The following is a 20,661-nucleotide window of genomic DNA, read 5'->3' on the forward strand; positions in this document are numbered from 1 at the left end:
AGGACTTGGTTCAATAAATTTGCAAGCTTCTTGTATCAATATGGGGTTCAGAAAAGAAAAACAGATCATTCAATGTTTGTTCATCATATTCAGCCAGAGATTTTGGTTCTTTTTCTTTATGTGGATGATATCATTCTTACAAGGAGTTATGTTTCTATGATAACCCAAGTCACCACTGATCCCAGTACTGCATTCAAAATGAAAGATTTGGGTCCTCTTATAAGACAGAGGAGTCAAAACATTATCTACTAAGATCAGTCTACTGGTGGTTATTGTGTATTTCTTGACTCGATTTTGACAGAAGCCGAATATAAAGCTACTGCGGTTATGTGTATTTCTGGGATCTAGTTTTACATCTTGGAACTGTTAGAAACAAGCTACTGTGACTCGATCCTCTACAAAAGCCGAATATAAAGTATTATCTACAATAGCAACAAAGGCAGTTTGGATTTCATACCTCATGGATGAATTGAAATGCTCTCGAACTAAGCCTTTTGTGATTTACAGTGATAATATAAGTGCAAAATACCTTGCGTCTAACCTAATCTTCCATGCGAGACCCAAACACATTGAAGTAGACTTCCATTATGTTCGAGACTTGGTCGCAGATGGTTCAATTGTTGTTCATCATGTCTCGACACTGGAACAACTCGTCGATATTTTCACAAAAGGATGATCCCTCGTTCTCTTTGTCAAACTAAGAGACAAACTAATGGTTCATCATTCTTCCTCCCCATCGGTTTGTAGGGGCTGTTAAATCTAGGGTTTCGAGTAAGAGATCTAGGGTTTTGAAGAAGATAAATGAGACTAGGGTTTCTGAGAAGACTTCTTATACTGGTCTTCGTATGTTAAAATCCATCCTTAGAAGACTTTAAATTGAGTCAAGTCCGGTTCTCCATATAAGCCCATGAAGAAGGTTCTAAAGGCAGTGCCTGTGTCCTGAAGAAACAAGAAGAGTTAGTTAACAACTAATTTGAGTTTTATGTTATGTTTTTGTTATGATTTCTGTTATAGTAACAGACTCTTACCTTTCTTCTATAAAAGCAAGATGTAATAACATATTAAAGATTGATTGAAATAAAATCGAGTTATTAAGAAAACTTACACGGTAACAATATTTACTACTAATTAATAATATATTATTAATATTATAATACTAATATAATTTTATATGACATCATGTACTCCGTATTATATTAATTATTAATCTATTTTATCACGAATAAATATAATACATTTTCTATTGTGAGTGAAAATATACATAGGCATGTAATTCAAATGTCAAAAAGAATTTATGAAAGTCTATACACTCTTTATTGCCATAAAATTTATAAATGTGGGCGAATGTCCGTACAAGAGAAACAACCGTGATACAAGTGTATCGGGGGCCCAAGCGAAATTAAAAATTGGGGCCCCCATACAATGGATATTAGGAAAAAATTAAATAAAATTTAAACAATGTAAAGGGTAGGAACCGAACCCTTGACCTTTAATCCAAGATCTAAACTCTTACCACTAAGCTACGCTTTAAATTATTTTCAAAATTGATTTGAAGTATAATTAGTTTTTCGAAAGTTACATGCGAAATACGAAACATGAAGACCTTGATTATTTGGGGTCCGAAACAACCGTTTTGGTAGCTTTGGTCACGGGCCACCCCTGGATCTGGACAGAAACAGTTCGATTTTGACCGGGAGGGCAACGTTACCGGATCCGAATTCATTCAGAAGAATGGCCGGACACGGTGTCATTTTCCTAGGAGAGAACATGACTTCCGGGCTCAGGAACACTCTACTGAACTTGGATGACGAGGCAGAGACAGTGAGACAGTGACAGTCTGGTAAACAAAGAAGGAAGCATCAGTAAAGAACAAGGGACGAAAATGACAGGTGTGGTCCCTTCACTTATTACCTGTTCCCTTTTGAAGCCGTTATTTTAGGTCTCAAGTTCTTCCGTTTTCTCCTAGCTCACTCCCCATCTTCTCTTTCTTTCGTAAATGCAATATTTCTCCCCTCATCTGATCCCTCTATCTTTCATTCCTCCGAAGATAAGACCGATTTCTTAGACAAATTACTCACTCTCTATCTGTGTAACCTTCAACTCTCTGTGTATGTTAACAATGGAAGGCAGTGAAGATTGCTGCGTAAAGGTAGCTGTTCACGTCCGACCGCTAATAGCGGATGAGCGTCTTCATGGTTGCAAAGATTGTATCACCATTGTTCATGGAAAGCCTCAGGTACTAAAATCTCTGATGTCACATTTTGCTTTAAGTTGATAATTTTTATATTTTACTAGTTTCAATGTGAGAAACAATGTGAAGTACTAATTTACATTGCAATTCTGTTTCTATTCAGATCAATATCTAGTTAGAGGAGAATCTGGATCTAAAAATTTGCTAAGATGCCCTTAATATCTTCTAATTTTCTCACACTATACAATACAAGATAAAGATACAACTTTTTTTCTCTTTTAACAATGGATCACATGGAAATTTGTTTACTTCTCGTCATTTTTTCCCCCTAATTTTTGTCATGCAGTTCAATTCCTTTGTTTCTCGTACTATTTCTCTTAGGACTCATAAGATCTTATATTCCTTTTTAGCGAGATATAATTAAAACAACAGATCTATTGGACCTAAAATGCATGTGTTTAATGGATCCAAAAATGCCAACTTAAGAACTGGTCTTTCCAATTGGATGGCATTTGTTTTCAACCAAGATTGGAGAGGTCCCAATAGGAATACTGAATTCAAAATCAAATAATTCAATACTTTTTGGCTATTCCTTGGGTTAATTTTTGTGTAATTACAGTGCTTGTTCCTCTTATATATGTTCTTTGCTTCCCCAATGCACAATTCGTAAATCTACATTGCGCTTTCCATTTGTAAACTATATTTACCGTCGGTTACTTACTGGAATTGGTCGTGACTAACTATGATCCAGGTACAAATTGGCTCACATTCTTTCACTTTTGACCATATTTATGGAAATAGAGGTTCTCCATCATCAGCCATGTTTGAAGAAAGTGTTGCTCCACTTGTTGATGGTTTGTTCCAAGGGTACAATGCCACTGTTCTCGCTTATGGTCAGGTGAAGATCTAGAGTTGAAGCGACAAAGGTCTATAGTTGTGTTTGACATCCTATGTTTTAATTAAAATTTCATTGTGATACAGACAGGTTCTGGGAAGACATATACCATGGGAACCAGCTTCAAAGATGGTTCTGATACTGGACTTACCCCGAAAGTTATGACTGCACTCTTTAATAAGATTGATAAATTAAAGCATCAAACTGAATTCCAGTTGCATGTTTCCTTCATTGAAGTTAGTATGCTTTTTTTTCTTTTTTCTTTACTTTACGTTCTTCTGTTTATTTTAACACCCATTAGATGTGCCCTGCGGTATAGAAGTTTTGGGCATATTTACTGAAGCTATAAAGCAGGAGGGATTGTTTACCAAATGGAACCTAGTTTGTGGATTAGCTTCCTCCTCATTTTAAGTGAAACAAAATTTATTATTGTGCTCTTAGTGTAAGAGTTTCCTCTTACGACGGCGCACACCAGTCATATAAACATAGTTTGATACTAGATTGAATGTTGATTTCCTGTTGTGTTCTTTCTAGGACGGAACTTTTTTTTCGGCATCTAAAGTTGAAATATAAATGCCTGATATCTCCTTATAATTTTTCGTTAGACTATATATTACATTGATATAGTTTGTGTGTGCATGCCATGATATTCTTCAATTCAGTTCTTCTTTTTCTGCTCCCTCCCAATCATTTCTTTCCTTATAACAATTCCATTCAATTCAGTAATTAGCTCTAATTTTTACTGTGAAGATTCTAAAAGAAGAAGTACGAGATTTACTGGATCCAATATCTGCTACTAAATCTGAGCCAACTAATGGATATCATGCGAAAATAATAATCCCCGGGAAACAACTTATCCAAATACGGGAGACATCCAGTGGAGTTATAACATTAGCGGGATCAACTGAAGTTAAAGTAAATACACTACAAGAAATGGCTGCATGCCTGGAACAAGGATCATTGAATAGGGCAACAGGAAGCACAAACATGAACAGTTTTTCAAGGTTATCACCTCAATTTGTCTGAGTTTTTTCTCTTCTTTTTAGTCGAAATGCTTTAATATGACAGTCTTTTACAATGTGAAAGGAAGACCATGCCTTCGTATTTTTGGCCTTTTAAATTATATTTTTAGCATATCTATTGATCCTGTGGCTATAGCATGCAGTATCAGTCTCCCAATAAAACAATCCCCTTCTTCCAACTTTCCTTTTTTGGTCCCCAGGGAATGGTTCCAACCAGCGAGGAGAATAAGATCTATTTAGGGGGCTTATCCTGTTTGGCAGCACTAGATCAGTGGACTTCAATGTTTTTATAGTAAAAAGTTATAGAATAACCTGATGATATTGTTGAAAGGTAATTAGTAATTTTGTAGAAAATAATTGTCTATGTATTTAAGTATGATTTTAATTACATTAGAGTTATGTTAAATCAAGAGTTGGGAGTTTAGGAAATCAAGAGTTTGGAGTTTTAGAAATAAAAGAGTTGGGAGTTTGTAAGTCTAAGAGTCTAGAAGTTATTGTAAGAGTTATGTCTACCATCTATATAAATAGATGTCTTTGTAATGAGAAGATATCAAGCAAAAAAAAAAAAAAGTTGAGCAATAACAATATATCAATACAATATAAGCTTAGCAATTATCTTCTCGCCATTCTTCTTGTAAGAAAAAGAAAAGCACCCAACAAATATAACTCTTTCCTTAATGTTCCAAAAAAGAACTCTTTCCAAAACTGTCACTTGAATCACCTCCTTCAGTTTTGCTCACCCATGTAGAATATCGTATGACGGTCCAAATTATGAATCTTGTTTCTGCAGTCTGGTTTAGAGCTTAAAATTTATTGCTGGTTAATGACTTACTAATCTGTAGTCGATATGCCACTTGTAATGATGTTTCATTATTCTAGTTTTAATCTTCTTGACAGTCGTTCACATGCTGTCTTCACAATCACGTTGGAGCAGATGCGTAGGCACACTCAAGCTCTTCCTGGTGGTAGCAGCACAAATGAGGACTTAACTGAAGAATTTCTATGTGCAAAGCTCCATTTGGTAGATCTTGCTGGCTCTGAACGCGCTAAAAGGACAGGTTCGGAAGGCCTTCGTTTTAAAGAAGGTAGGTGTCTCGAGTGTACTTGACTTGTTCGAAGTGCTACTAGAGCATATATTTGATCTCATTAAACATTTTATATTTGCTTAACAGGAGTTCACATTAACAAGGGGCTCCTTGCACTTGGTAATGTTATAAGTGCACTCAGGGATGACAAAAAACGAAAAGAAGGGGTGCATGTTCCTTATCGGGATAGTAAGCTCACTCGGTTGTTGCAGGTTTGATTTGAGATTCCAATGATCAATCTATATAACAAACATTAAACTATTTATTTGAACTATATAACCTAAACCTGCTTTTTTTTATTCAATTGTATGAAATGCACAAGGAGTGTCTGACCTAGTAATACTAACTAAATACTGACATACTCTTATCGCCGATAATTTGAATATACATGGAAGCATCATATACATGCAAGTGCTCTTAGATTCTGGTTTGAGTTCTGTAACACAGCTGTTCATATCCCCAGCCTCAGCTGAGTTTGTTTGAATCTCGGATCCCGAAAGACTTAAGACTCTAGATACATGTATATATATATATATATATATATATATATATATATATATATATATGTATACATATGTATATATATGTGTGTGTGTGTATGTGTGTGTTTGTTGTGTGAGAGGGGGAGAGAGAGAGATATGTGTTCACGTGTACAAGTGTTGAGCCTGTCCATGTATGTGTGTCTGCGCGCGTGTGTGTGTATATATAGGTTACTACACATGAAAAAGGGGTGTACTTATAAGTTTCTGAATATAATATCTAAATCTTGTTATGAATATTTTACAGGATTCCCTTGGTGGAAACAGCAGAACTGTTATGATAGGTAACATTATGCTTTTCCCATTACTGATAGTTTTTGCTGGTTGATACTATTTGTCTAGAATATGTTTGGATACTTAGAAAAGATTTTTATGAAGAAAAAATCTAAATTTTTAGACCGTACGAGCAAGGAGAACTAGCGCGAAGGGGGATATAGTACTAATCATAGTACTTTTTCTTGTACATATAAAACATTTTATATCTTCCTTGTTTCTTTTATTTTCCAGCTTGTATCAGTCCAGCCGATATTAATGTGGAGGAAACCCTTAACACCCTGAAATATGCCAATCGTGCTCGCAAAATTAAGAACAAACCCATTGTAAGCAGTTACGTTTCCTGAGAATAACTATTATCATTGTTAAGTTTCATTCATGCAGTTAATCTGTTTGGCGTTTCCCATTCTAACGTACAGGTCAACAGAGACCCAATATCAAATCAGATGCAAAAGATGCGCCAGCAATTAGAATACTTGCAGGCAGAATTACTTTCTGCCCGAGAGGATGGAGGTTCACTGAACGAAATGCAGGTATATGAGTTTCATTCACAGAAAAGATTCACGGGCCGAAAATCTTGGCTGACGGCAGACCGAAATCGGTCATCAACGGCCACGACCCTTGGCCATCTTAAAGTGAGATGTTGATCCAAAGATCCTAGCCTAGCCATTGTTTCTGATTTCGGTGATTTTCGGCCTTCACTTTTCAGCCAGTGTATCACAGTTTTCTAATTCTCTGCCTAGCACTGTAGCAGTGATTCAACCTTCGAGTTCTTTCTACTTACTTTTACAGGAACTATGCAATTTAAATAATATTAAATAATATATTTTTTCTTTTAATTCTTCCGCGTAAGTAGGTTCTGAAGCAAAGGGTTGCTTGGCTTGAGGCTACTAACGAGGATCTGTGCAGGGAACTCCATGAAAACCGTTCGAGATCTGTTTCTTTAGAAAATTGTGAAAGCAATGGTCAGGTGTGACAGTTGTATACTTTTTTGTATTCTTGTGAATCATATACATGTTAAGTCTTGCATAAGATGTATCAGGCTTTAATTTTCTATATCAACACTAATTTACTCCGTCTCAGGAAGGAGCTAACTTACTTGTGAAAAGTGAAGGGCTAAAATGGGACTTGCAGAAGATGGATTCTTTTGATTATCAAATGGTTGACACTCCAACATGTATGCCACTTCTCTTGGTTTACAATTAATTAAAGTTTAACAAGGACACTCCTTTTAACTATTTTTGCCATATCAAATAATCCTTTAGTTTTATCGAACAGTCTGACAATCATATTTGTTACTTCGGCGGGGCTTTATGTATATCTTGCTTGTACTTGCACACAATCCTGTTAGGAGTTTAGGAGTTAGGACCATAAGATATGGCCTCTAGGTTAACGTCTTGTATATCCCAATGCAATTTATGTAACAATTGTTGGTTCAAATGTGAAAAGGATTGCGAGCAAAGCTGCAGAACCTACCTAAGACAAGAATATATATATATATATAGGTGCGAGTATGTGTTCGACATATCCCAGTACTCGCCCTTTTCCGTTCACGGTATGCAACACCTGGTAGTGGTGATCAGATCTTGTATTAGTGTCCATGTAACAAAGGTTTATACGAACAAAACAAAGTCCCATGTTGTCCATTGATCGATCACAAAGCCAAGGTCAGAAATATGAACAAGTTCCATGAATCACAAAGCACAAGCTCAGGAAATATCTAAATATCCTTAAAGAAATAGAAATTCTTCCCATGTGAGCTCCTCATTCTCGGACTTTAGACCAATTAGCCTCGTAGGAGGTATGTATAAAATCATATCCAAGATTCTATCATCTCGTCTGGCCAAGACTATGAATAAACTCATATCGCCCTTCCAAGGTGCGTTTGTGGGAGGGAGGCAAATACTGGATGGTGTGATGATTGCCAACGAGCTTATTGACTCTAGGCGCAAGAGCAAAAACAGGGGCATCATTATAAAGGCGGATCTAGAGAAGGCATATGATCGGGTATCATGGGATTTTCTTTACAAGGTAATGAACAGGATGGGTTTTGGGTATAAGTGGCGATCTTGGGTATACTCATGTATATCTTCAGCCACCTTCTCGGTCATTATTAATGGAAGGCCATCTGAGGTATTTCAAAGTTCAAGGGGAATTAGGCAAGGGGACCCTTTGTCCCCTTTGCTGTTCCTACTAATAGGAGAAGTTCTAAGCCATTGTATGCAAATGGCGGAGGACAAAAATTGGGTTTCGGGCTTCAAAGTATCGGGAGATAGCAGGGGCATTAATCATCTACAATTTGCAGATGACACATTGTTTTTCCTAGATGAGAATGAGGGTCAAGTGTCGAGGCTGAGGGACATTTTGATATGGTTCGAATTAGCCTCAGGTTTAAAAGTTAATATGGATAAGTCTTTCATATACGAAGCAACCACAGTGAAGGAGAATGATAGGAATTGGGAGGCCATGAGGGCTTTTGGATGCTCTATTGGGACCCTACCTACAAGCTACTTAGGCCTCCCTCTCGGTCACAGATATAAAGCGAAGTCACTTTGGGACCCGGTCTTAGAGAGAGTGAATAAGAAGCTGGCAGCATGGAAGGGGCATGTATTATCCAGGGGGGGAAAACTAACCCTTATTAAATCAGTTCTCCAAGCGTTACCGTCGTACTTCCTTTCTTTGTTCTCGATCCCGAAAACAATTTTGAAGGTTATAGATAGCAAGATGTGCAATTTTCTTTGGAATGGAAAGTCCGATCGAAAGAGAATGCATTGGGCAGCGTGGAAGGTAGTTCGAGCACCGAAATTGAAAGGAGGAATGGGAGTTAAAGATTTGAAGGCGATGAATGAAGCTCTGCTCATCAAGTGGATTTGGAGATTCTATCAGGAGGATGGGGCTTTGTGGAAGGAAGTAATCTCTGCAAAATACGGTCATAATCCGAGGCAGTGGGAGGATCGGGTAAGGAACTCATCCTATGGTTGCGGAGTGTGGAAAGGAATACAATGTCTATCCACAAAGTTTCAAGCACTAACGAAATGGGAGTTAGGAAATGGGGAATCCATCCTATTTTGGCATGATGTTTGGCTCGGGCAAACGAAGTTAAAAGAGAGATTTCCTTTGATTTTTGATATTGGGTCTGATCAAAATGCGTTGGTGTCCTCTATGTTCGATAGCGACAGGCTGGTTTGGAACATTTGCACGAGAAGAAACCTCAACGACTGGGAACTGGATCAGTACATTATGCTTTGTGATTCTCTTAACGAAGCTCGGATCAATTCTGTGAGAGATAAAAGAGTGTGGAAAGAGGGGTTTGATAAACCTCTGTGTGTCAAAGAGTGTTATGAGAGGGTCTCACCTGGTGCAACGGTTATGAGTCAAGCCCTTGTGAGAGTTCTCCACCGGAAGCACACACCCCCGAGGGTGCTGTTCCTCATATGGGCTACCTTTATAGGTAGAATACCCACGATGGATTCATTAAGGCACAGAGGGTTTCAATTGGCGAATAGATGTATTCTTTGCAAAGGGGCCGAGGAATCGGCGGATCATCTATTCCTAAGATGTAGAATAGCATCGAACTTGTGGGACTATTTCATGAGGTCTCTTAAAAGTCAATGGTGCAGACCCGACACCATTACAGATATGTTTGAGCAATGGGACGGGATCTTTAAACCGAGAACCAAGAAGGAAATATGGGATCTAGTGCCGGTTGCTATAGTGTGGAACCTTTGGAAGGATAGGAATGACAAAATTTTCAAGGAATCTAATTCCTTCTCATCGGTTGATGTAGAAGATGTAAAAGGAACAATTCACTACTGGATTAGTGGTTCCTCAAAATTTAAAGGTTCTACCTATTTGGATGTTGTTAGGAATTGGGAGGCTTGGGTTATGTAATATAGCATAACTTGAGCAACCCTTTCTCCTTTCTCTGTTTGTTTTCCTTTATTAATTGAATCAAATTTTCAAAAAAAATAGAAATTCTTCCCTTATCTTGGGCTTGGATTAAGGAAATATATTATCTTTAGAATTTGTTAAAATGCTTACTTTGAAGGGTTTTTACTACTTCTCTTTTTTACTTTAACAAATAAGATGTAAACTATAATAGGTAACACTTCCAAGGAAGTTGACGATGAAGCAGCAAAAGAATTGGAGCACTCTGTTCTTCGACATACTATGGACAAAGAATTGAATGAGTTGATTAAACTTTTGGAAGAGAAAGAGGTATATTTGAAAGCATATTCTAATGGTTTATTTTTGTGAAGGACACAACATCAACCAATATATGAAGCACTATGTCTTTGTCATTAGATTTTGAAATGTATAGCTAGAAATAACCGAAATATTTCGTTCTAGGATGCCAGCAAAACAAAATCCAAGTGTCATTTCGTGATGATATGCAGCCAAAACTTAAGAAAAACAGAAAATATGTATATATCTCAGCGGTAATCAGTGTTTATTTCTGTTGACAAATTTCAGTAATAGAATAATTCACCTCACTGAATACTAGCCTTCTAGACCATTGGGTTTGAATAGGGTTAACAAATGACAAGATGCTATTAATTTTGTTAGGAAATAATATAAATGACTAATAATAACTCCTACAACAACCTCTTACAAGCGTCTAAAAAATGGCATTAACTTTCAAACACACCAATTATTATTCTTTCAACAGTCAAAACAAAATTGTTCTTACAACTTGTTAAAATGATTGGTATGCTTCTTTTATTGTTTACTGTGTTTCCGAAGTTTCTATTATTTACACAACATTTCCATGGATTTGTAAATTGTGATTATTTTGTCACAAATCGAAATATTTCAGTTTCTTAGCAGACCTAAATTTTACAGTCCGGAAATTATACCTTCGTCTTTGTGCACAAAATATCGAGACAATCAAAACCATCGACCATGTCAAGTCAGGAATCATTTTATGCTTGAAGTATGAACATATCAAAACTGGTGTAGGTTAAGAAACTAATATGAAGCTGTAGAAGCACACAGTGTTTTGCTTCTCTTCTATGTGAGTTGGAAAGAGGTATGTTAACGGTAAGTGTCTAATCTGTTAATTTGCAAATATTCTTATTTGCTCTGGAATACTTGAAACCTAAGGTAGAGACTACTTGATCAAGTACAAGCAGAGTCCTCATTTTCAGCTCTAGTAGTACTCGTTACTAGCAAACTACAATGATAAGACAAGCTACAAGGAGTAACATGTGGTTTTATTAAATAAACAAGTTTAAACCCTCAAATTCGGATCTTGTTAGTTTTTCATTTTTTATTTTTCCAGAGTTTGGCATCGAAGTTCTTGCATTTGCACTTTTACTTCTCAATTTCTATGCAGGGCCGTTCATAACTTAGTCTCATTTCAGAAGTCACTGTCACTTGCTATGCTACTGTATTTTTCAGTTGGAGATGAAACTGTTTGGAGGGTTTGACACAGAGGAGCTTCAGGAGCATTTTGCAAATAAAATATTGGAACTTGAAGAAGAGAAAAGAACTTTCCAGGTTATTGGAACATTGTTTTTTTTTTTGGAAACTGTGAATTAATATTCAAAAACCCGAAGGTAGAGCAAGTACAAGGACCCAATCGATAATGCAGAAATAAACCCCTAAGACGAAAAACAAAAAAACGAAACACACAATACAACGAGCAACAAACAAAGAAACAAAGAAAACGAGGTGATGGATCGGGCGTCCCCCCGTATCGGGGCTAGGCCTGGAAGTGTGACCACCAAAACTCAGTCATCCTCCTCCGATCTAAGATGACTTCATTGGGCCGCCCCGCACAAAAAACAACCGTTTCCCTTCTCGTTGCCAACTAATAAGCACCATCACCATACAAACAGAAAACCCCCAAAAACCCAAGAAAACACCCCCCCCCCCATAAACTCCCCATCTTCCACACTATCAGCCGCTTCTCCTTGTCTATACTCACCTGACTTTCCCACCCCCAGCCTCCAAACTAAGACGAATCTCCCTCAGATGAAGATCTATCCTTCCTCTCCTTACTTTGCTCCCTTTGCGTCGTCGCTTTCATAGGAGTGGCCAGATTCCATTCTAGCAATTTCAATTCCCTGTTGTGTCCCGCCAGCCGTTTTTTCTTCAATCTTGTTCTCATTGCAGCCAAAGATGGCTCGCCCCCCTCAACTGCATTATGGGGTGGAAGAGCGGCAAGGAACTCTAGTGGTTTTGCAAGAACCGATTCCCCTTGGTTCCTCTTTATGGAAATGGGCTCTCTGATATTCCTTTCCGAAAAAGGTCCCACCGACCACCCCAGTTCCTTCATCTTTTTCCCCAGGGTCTCCGACTGACCACCCGAGCCCTCGCTCTCACCCATTTTAGCACGAGTAGGTGTTTCTAAAGACAGCTCACTCGAGACCACCATACTAGCTCCTCCTATATTTGCAGGGCCAGAGCAACGATCTTCACTCTCCCTCTTGAATCCTTGAGCTTTCAGGAATGCTTGCGTAATTCGATCTGGGCCTACGTTGATCTTGGCCCACTTTACTGATAAGTCCATTAGGACTTTAACCGCTGAAAGAACTTCTTGTGATTGGGGCACCTCCTTGAGAGAATCTCTCTTGACCTCCCCAACTTGAGGGTCCCTTCCCTCTATAATCTCTTTCCCCTTAACTTTCCCGCGTCATCTCCGAGTCCACTAGGCCCAATCTTAACCACCGAGTCCTCACTGGAGGACCTTTGGCCTCCCTTCTCTGCCTCCCTGAGCCTAAGAGTAATATCCTTCTCTCTACTCATCAACCCCGCCGACTTTGGGCTCGAATTCATGTTACTGATCGGTATAGATAAAGAAGTCCTTCTCAGGACCGGGAACGAGTTACGTGGCAAGTGCACTGGAACTCTTAATGGTGGGAATAATTCTTGCCGTACCTTAGCTTCCGAGTCTGACACAGACTCCACCTCCGAGCAGATAAGATAGGTTACTCCATCTATAACCAGTTCCTGATGCACAGGAATCGACTTATCCTTTTCACACAATATGACAATACTGTAATTGAAGCATACCAAAGATTATTCCTATTCGATGTATCCCTATGGATGGCAAGTATGGTTCCAATCCCATCAACCAAAGCAGCGAAAAATTGATCTGACCACAAATGAAATGGTAACCCAAAAAGTTTAACCTCAAACACGTTCGGCCTACTCAAGATCTCATTACATTTCAGCTCCCAAGGTTTAATTTTGCCTCTATCTCATCTATAACGATTGCTTCCAATTCCTTGAGTGGTTCCGTATTCAATGCTGTTCGGAGATTAGCTTCTCCCATCCTATAAGGGAGAACTCAAGAGAACCCAAGACACTTATTAGGACCCTTCTTACTCCCGTCCAGTCATCTGCTGGAGGGAGAAGCTCAAGAACCAGAGAGTCCTTCCACGAAATCCATCCATTACCCGAAACTGCCATTAGAAACTTTCTAAGGAATGAGAGAGAGAGAAAGATAGAGAAGACAAGTAAGAGACAAATGAGAAATGATATGAGGGGGGGTAGGGGTTAAGATTATAAATCGAGGAGTGGGGTTGTGGGGGTTAACCCCCAGGAAGCTAGACCGGCGATTTGACTCCCTGCATCCCATGCCTTGCATGGCGATGCTGAGTTTGGGGAGTTTATTGGAACATTGTTGAATCTCCTTTTTACATTTTCTTTGTATTTTTCCAGCAAATTCTGATAAATAATACAATTTCAGCAAGACAGGGACCGATTGTTGGGTGAAGTTGAAAGCCTCTCTGCTAACTCGGATGACGAGACACAGAAAATGCAAGATATCTATTCCAATAAATTAAAGACACTTGAGGCACAGGTGTAGCAAAGTTTCTACTATAAGTTCACAATATTATCACAATCTTATGGAAGCTACTGAACTTTCTACAATTTAAGTGTTCCAGATTTTGGATTTGACAGAGAAACAAGATAACCAAGTTCAGCTTTCCAAGCAGAAACAAAGAAATGATGTAGAAACAAAACGGCTAGTAGATGAAATACAATCCATCAAAGCACAAAAGGTCTGTTGTTACTAATAATAAGTTCTTGCAAGTTAAGGGTGTGGTAGCTAATGGTTTTACAAACTATAGGTTCAACTACAACTCAAGATAAAACAAGAGGCAAAACAATCTCGACAGTGGAAAGTATCTCGAGAGAAGGAATTGCTGCAGGTTACTAGTCATATGGTTGTTTAGTCTTTATTTATCATATATTCATCTAATTGTTACTGGACTTCTCTATTATGTCTGTGGTCCTTGTATGATTTAATTGTGTTGTCTGCCAGTTACGAAAGGAGGGGAGAAGAAACGAATATGAGCGACATAAACTGCAAGCTCTAAATCAACGCCAGAAGATGGTAATAACTCTTTTGCTGCATGTCTTTGGTTATCCATTCTATTTCTGGTTAGCAATGTTCAACAGGGAAATATGAGTACTTGGACTGACAAAAGATTATAGGCCCCAAGTGATCTGTAAGATACTTATCTGGTTCCTTTCTCTGACTATGATAACCTTTTCTTGAGCCTACCATCTCTGGGAAATTTACCTTTTTAGAATGTAGAATAGAAAGTCAGCACAAATTGTTGACTCAACACTGATCATTGACCCCTTTGAACAGCATCTGATGGATACTGAATGGAATCTGTCTGGAGTAACCGGATTCATTACAGTTTCCTTTTTGAGCACTCATCACTCAGGAAGACGCGAAATGATGCTTTTCACACTCATTGGAGTGATTTTGAAGCACAAATTCCAAATATAGTTATTCAGAAATTAAAATACTCAGATTCAATTTATACGGATCATGGGTCAGAATATATGCTGATTGTGGTGAGTTCACAGATTGGTGTCAAACGTTATGATTGGGATTGGGATCTGGTTCATGAATAGAGATACAATATTGCTATTGACGTCAGTACATGAATGAGTTGTTCCTGAAAAGCTTAATGTCCTCGACTAATTGCGTAATTGCAAAACATTTAGAATCTTTGATATGAAGTGATTATATATGCATGTCTTATGAGCATGTGGACAACAAAGCCAAGTGTTTTACGTTTCCTGAACCAAACAAGTTGTCGTATTTAGACATGTCGATAATTGCTCTATGTTTCTAAACGGAATCTGGAAGCAATATGAGAAGGTCATGGTTTATATAGTAAAGATAATGTCAGCCAATCACAGTAGGACTTTATTTTTGCAGGTTCTCCAAAGAAAGACAGAAGAAGCTGCCATGGCCACCAAAAGATTAAAAGAGTTGCTAGAAGCTCGCAAATCTTCAGCACGTGATACCACATGTACATGTATTTAATTTATCGGTGTCTACATTTTCCTCACAGTTATTCTGGTTTACTAATATTTTTGTAACTTTTCCAGTATGCAGCAATGGACATGCACCGATTTCTCAGGTGTGCAATCTTTTTTTTCTTGAACTTCTAGAAAAGCTATTTGGCAACTAGTTCCGGTGGCCATAATCTGGAATATTTGGAAAGACAACGGTAATAAGGTTTTGAAGGAAGCGAACTTATCTAGTGCTATCGATATAGAAGACATCAAAGGAACAATTTTCCTTTGGCCTAGGAATTTAGAAGCTTTTAAGAATGTGTCCTTCGTGGATGTAGTTGTAAACTGGGAGGCTTGGATGTCATGAGTCTTTTGTAAATCTTTACCCTCCCTCCCCCCTTTTTGTTCATAGTTTTTCTCTTTTAATTCATTCTAATATTTCAATATATATATATATATATATATATATATATATATATATATATATATATATATACATCTTGGGTAGTCATCATAATACATTGTAACATAACTCATATTTTAGACCAATGAGAAGTCTCTACAACAATGGCTTGATCAAGAACTAGAAGTCACGGTGTATGTACATGCAGTTCGCTCTGAATATGACAAGCAAAGCCAAGTGTACATTTCTTACTTCCTAATCCCTATACTAGATATTGTTATGTTATGTGTATTTTTATTTTGAAAATTTAAATCAATTGTACTAAAGTTCTAATATTTTGTCCAGACGAGCTGCGTTTGCGGAAGAGTTGGCGCTTTTAAAGCAAGCAGATGACTTGGCTTTAAAGGGGCTCAGTCCCCCTAGAGGAAAGAAGGGATTTTCGAGGTAAGGATTCATTACAAGCGAGGCCTTTAGTTGATCGGTAGTAAATGAAGATATACTGTTTAGTATACAGTTTTATGATTAAAGCACTTCGTTCTCTTAGTTGGCTAAGTCTGTGCTTCACCTGATGTTGGAGTTACTATTTGCTTGTTCAGAGTATCCTCGATCTCACCAAGTGCAAGAATGTCAAGAATCGAATCACTTGAAAGTATGTTGAGTATTTCTTCAACTTCCCTTGTTGCGATGGCATCGCAACTTTCAGAGGCAGAAGAGCGCGATCGTGCCTTTAGCAGCCGTGGACGTTGGAATCATCTACGCACGACGGGTGATGCAAAGAATTTGCTTCAGTACATGTTTACTACTGCTGCAGATGCAAGGTGTTATTTCTGACTCAGATCTATCAGTATTCTAACTGATTTCATGTTGTTTCACCATTTATTCTAAAACTCATAACTAGTTTCCAACTTAATCCAAAGTTTACGCAGGAATAACTTTTCATCTCTGAATTTACTTAAAGTGACTAGTGATGGTCAACTTACATGCGTATGCAACTCATTGTTGATTGAAACTTTATATCAAATGAAATTTCTTCCTGTTGGTCGTGGTTAAAAAGACATGACAATATGTTTTAGGCTTGGGCTCCACGTGCAAACCATGCAAACTGTGTAACCCGCGAAACACCCAGTGCAAATCATGTGTTGAATCTTATATAGTATGTGTGTACTTGTGCAAACCTGTCAAAACCTAAAACATAGGGAGCTGAAGCCCAAAAAAGATGGATGGACCCTTTTTTACAAAAGTAATCGGCCAGGGAAATTTTGGCATATTTTTCCATTTCTTATTTGAGAAGAACATGGAAGAGCTATGCTCCATGGTAAGGAAGATAGAATTTTAAGGTGAGCACGAAGACTAATTTTTCACTAGTGTACCTCTTCAAAATCTCTACTGTCATGATAAATCCTGTTAGCTAGTCACTTCTCTTTCCTGAAATCCATTTGAACGATCCTTTAGGACTCAAGAAATTGATTGGAGTGTAGAAAATAGTCTACGTTATGCTTGAATCCTACATCTACGTAGATCCCGGTATTTACATTCACAACACTCTTGATGACATAAATGGTGTTTACAGGTGCTTGTTGTGGGAGAAGGAAAATGAAATCAAAGAGATGAAAGAGCAATTGAATGAACTTGTTGGTCTACTGGGGCAGAGTGAAGCACATAGAAAAGTAATCGAAAAGCAGAAAAAGCTGAGTGATCAAGCTGTTGCCATGGCTTTGGCTACATCTTCTGTGAGATATCATTTTCTTTAACTTTTCGCTTTCTCTAGTATTAACAATAAAAAAAAAACATATATTGTCACTGGCACTTTGGCAGTTTGAAGCAGTCCACGATACCATATATATGGATAGAGTTCTTAACATTTGTTTAAGTAAGATCACTTTAGATTAAAGACCATGAGTCCTATTAAACTGAATAAAACATTGCTGGATCCTAATATTATTTCTATAGCTAAACCACTATCAGCATTACTCCTGATTTGGTAACTCAGCCTAAATATGAAATGACCTTTCATCTATCAACTACTATGCTAACCTCTAGGTCTCGGGTTCGAGACAGGGATACTATATTATTACCTTTCTCTTAAAAAAATATATGCTAACCTAAATAATACCTTAATCAACAGGAGATCTCAAACTGCTCTTTGAACTTTCTGGATGATCCAAGTTGTGAGCTGTCTCCAATGTTACTGCCAGCACAGAAGCAACTCAAATGTATAGCAAGCTTCGATAATGGTTCAGTTAAAAAGTCCGCTGAATTTATGGATCACAGAAAGGTAAATCTCTTTGGATCCCGCCATATTTGGTATACACAATCTTTCCTGCTTGAGTAATTGGCGAAGTAAGAAGACGGTGACTGCTGTGGTGCAGATGGTACAGGCTGGACAATTCTCTGGAAAGAAACTGGCACTTGTAGGGCAAGCTGGAAGTGGAAAACTCTGGAGGTGGAAAAGAAGTCACCATCAGTGGCTATTACAGTTCAAGTGGAAGTGGCAAAAGCCATGGAGACTTTCAGAATGGATCAAACACAGTGATGAGACGATAGTTAGAATGAGGCCTCATGCAGAGGCTCTGGCAGATATGATTTAATATCGCACCAGGTTTCCTTTTAATCTTTTTAAGCTTTGGCGACCAATTTCATCCAGCACATAGGCCATAGCACCTACATTAACCTAGACGCAAGTACACGTAATATATCTAGGAATACTTCTCCTTCTGTTCTTCTATCACATACAGTTAGAATGCTTGCGTGAAATGTGTATCATCCTTGAACGAGAACATGGAGTCAGTGGTTACTTCCACCCCACTGAGCTGCATTTAACATACCCCACTTGAGTAATTTAGTTACTACATTATTTGTTTTTGTTTTTATCAAGTTGATTTCCTAAATTAGGACAATCTGTAATTCATTCCTAATATTTTTCTTTGTTTCCTTGGAATGGTTTTTGTTGTTACAAGTGGGATCAGCAATTAGAAACTCCCAGGGAGATACATTATTACCCTACAAATATTTCAAGTCTGTATTATTTCATAGACTTCAATAAATATGCGATTCTTATCCTCATTTAGTTTTGATTTTGGAGTATACAATATTCTTCAAAGAACTATTATTTTCTTGAAATATATTAGAAAATCTTTAAAAGCTTCCAACCTACATGTTTGCATCACTCTGTTTTTGAAATAAAAAACTCCTTTAACTATTTTGGTTTCTTAGTAACAAAAAGAGAACCCAAGTTACCGTCCTTAAACTAACATGACTTTCTATGATCACTTGAATCTTAACCCATTATTTACTTGTGAATGCAGATATTCGGGAATGGAATATCGGTATCTTTCACGATAATTGTGATTAGAGTGTTTTCTTGGGGTACAATTGAAATTTTGGTTTTCGATGGTTCCAACATACTGTAGTTTTCGTTAACGAAGTTGCCAGTACTTCCACAAAAGTCTCATCGTAACCTCAGGAAGTTGGATTTTGCAGGAAACAGTGAGCAGTAGTAGAAGATCGGACAACAGATTAGAACCTAGTCTATCATTTTTTTTCTCTTTTCATTAATCTATGCAAAATTATAACTTAAGCGAGGAATTCCTTGCTTGTGTGTCATGGACTGTTATTTACAAGTAGTCCATATATTTGTTTCGACATTTTAGAAGCTTTGTGTTTTGGTCGTTTAAAGGATTATTTTGCTGTCAAGCTATTGTGTTTAAGTATATTAGAAACCCGATTCAATATTCGAAAATTAAACCGTCATTCTTCTTCTTCTTTATTAGAGCAGTCCTCACCTGTAAAAACAAACAAACAAACAAACAAACAGATACTAGAGGTCTTGAGAAACCTTATTGTAAGATTTCTCAAATGAAACTTCAATTTTATTCAATCTTTTTTTGTCTCAGTAACCGATACACTTTATTTATACTAAGTACAATTAGAGAGAAAGAGAAGAAATAGAAATTAGGTATAAGAGTAACTAACTAATTATGTTATTCACACATGTACTGTTGGGAGGTGCCTATAGACACAAGTGCAGTGTAGTCAACCTTGACCATTCAATGTTTGACTGATGTTTGACCTTCTTAATACAATTAGTTGAAACCCTAATTGTTAGCTTTATTCCTCTTTCCTCTTTTGCTTCTTCTCTACCGAGAAACCCTAGCCGAGTGTTCCTAACATCCCCCCTCAAACCGATGGGGTTGAAGTTGGGAAAAACTCCATCAGTTTGCTGCGAAGATGATGGAACAAATCAAAGGATAAACCTTTGGTGAAGATGTCGGCTAATTGCTCTTTGGAGGAGATGTGATGAACCACAACAACTCCACTGGTTACCAAATCACGAACAAAATGAAAATCAACTTCTATGTGCTTGGTGCGAGCAGGGAACACCGGATTCGAGGCTAGAGACTTCACACTGACATTATCACAATACAACAAAAATGGGCGATTCATCGAACAGTGAAGTTCCTCCATAAGGTAAGATAACCATACTAACTCAGTGGTTGTTGTTGATAAAGCTTTATTGATGTAGAATTGCAGCCGAATTAAAAGAAGAGAATAAAATAAACGAAGAACGATAAAAGAACGAATAAATAACTCGAAATAACTATAAACTTGATTAAACTCAATTTGTTTTTCTCTTCAACATGAATAATAAAGACAGACTGGACCTCCTTTTATAGGACATTAGACTTTCCTAGATAGACTCAAACTGGACTTTCCTAAATAACAGAGATACTGAAATAATGGAACTTCCTAAACCTAGATTCAATACGAATCATGCTAAAACTGGGACTTTCTTAAATGTAATCACCATGGCCGACTGGCCTACGTGCCCGTTAGGGCCACGGCAAAAGCGTCCACGTCGGGTGCCCCTGCATCAGCTTCACCTTCTCCCACGAGGTTCGTCCCGAACCGTTTCGATCAACAAAACAATTTGATGCTCCCTCATACGATGAGATATGGCATGGCGATCCGTAATTCCCTTTTCGA

The 20,661-nt window shown here is 37.7% G+C and overlaps 1 protein-coding gene across 9 annotated transcripts; it reads left to right on the forward strand.

Moving 5' to 3' along the window:
- Nucleotides 1–1,562: 1,562 nt before the first annotated feature.
- Nucleotides 1,563–19,428, forward strand: LOC147544043 (kinesin-like protein KIN-4A). Of its 9 annotated transcripts, XR_015224164.1 has the most exons (28): nucleotides 1,563–1,889; nucleotides 2,127–2,236; nucleotides 2,943–3,089; nucleotides 3,173–3,322; nucleotides 3,837–4,090; nucleotides 5,006–5,193; nucleotides 5,281–5,405; nucleotides 5,980–6,016; nucleotides 6,240–6,331; nucleotides 6,425–6,538; nucleotides 6,862–6,975; nucleotides 7,089–7,182; nucleotides 10,108–10,223; nucleotides 11,406–11,504; nucleotides 13,702–13,815; nucleotides 13,901–14,017; nucleotides 14,087–14,167; nucleotides 14,281–14,352; nucleotides 15,196–15,289; nucleotides 15,369–15,400; nucleotides 15,820–15,917; nucleotides 16,024–16,122; nucleotides 16,275–16,496; nucleotides 17,249–17,408; nucleotides 17,804–17,953; nucleotides 18,048–18,277; nucleotides 18,984–19,044; nucleotides 19,159–19,428. XR_015224164.1 is itself a non-coding variant. In XM_086638012.1 (27 exons), the coding sequence occupies exons 1-26, from the start codon at nucleotides 1,883–1,885 to the stop codon at nucleotides 18,264–18,266; spliced, it is 3,111 nt and encodes a 1,036-aa protein (XP_086494138.1). In that variant the 5' UTR covers nucleotides 1,563–1,882; the 3' UTR covers nucleotides 18,267–18,277; nucleotides 18,984–19,428. The 9 variants fall into 9 exon arrangements, 6 of the variants coding, with proteins under 6 accessions (XP_086494138.1, XP_086494141.1, XP_086494137.1 ...); XM_086638012.1 differs by having other exon boundaries at nucleotides 15,196–15,295; nucleotides 18,984–19,428; XM_086638015.1 differs by having other exon boundaries at nucleotides 18,984–19,428.
- Nucleotides 19,429–20,661: the final 1,233 nt, after the last annotated feature.

The sequence above is a fragment of the Eschscholzia californica genome, unplaced genomic scaffold (assembly GCF_041429995.1).
Source record: "Eschscholzia californica isolate CP2 unplaced genomic scaffold, dmEscCali1.0.p SCAF_4, whole genome shotgun sequence".
Classification (NCBI taxonomy): Eukaryota; Viridiplantae; Streptophyta; class Magnoliopsida; order Ranunculales; family Papaveraceae; genus Eschscholzia; species Eschscholzia californica.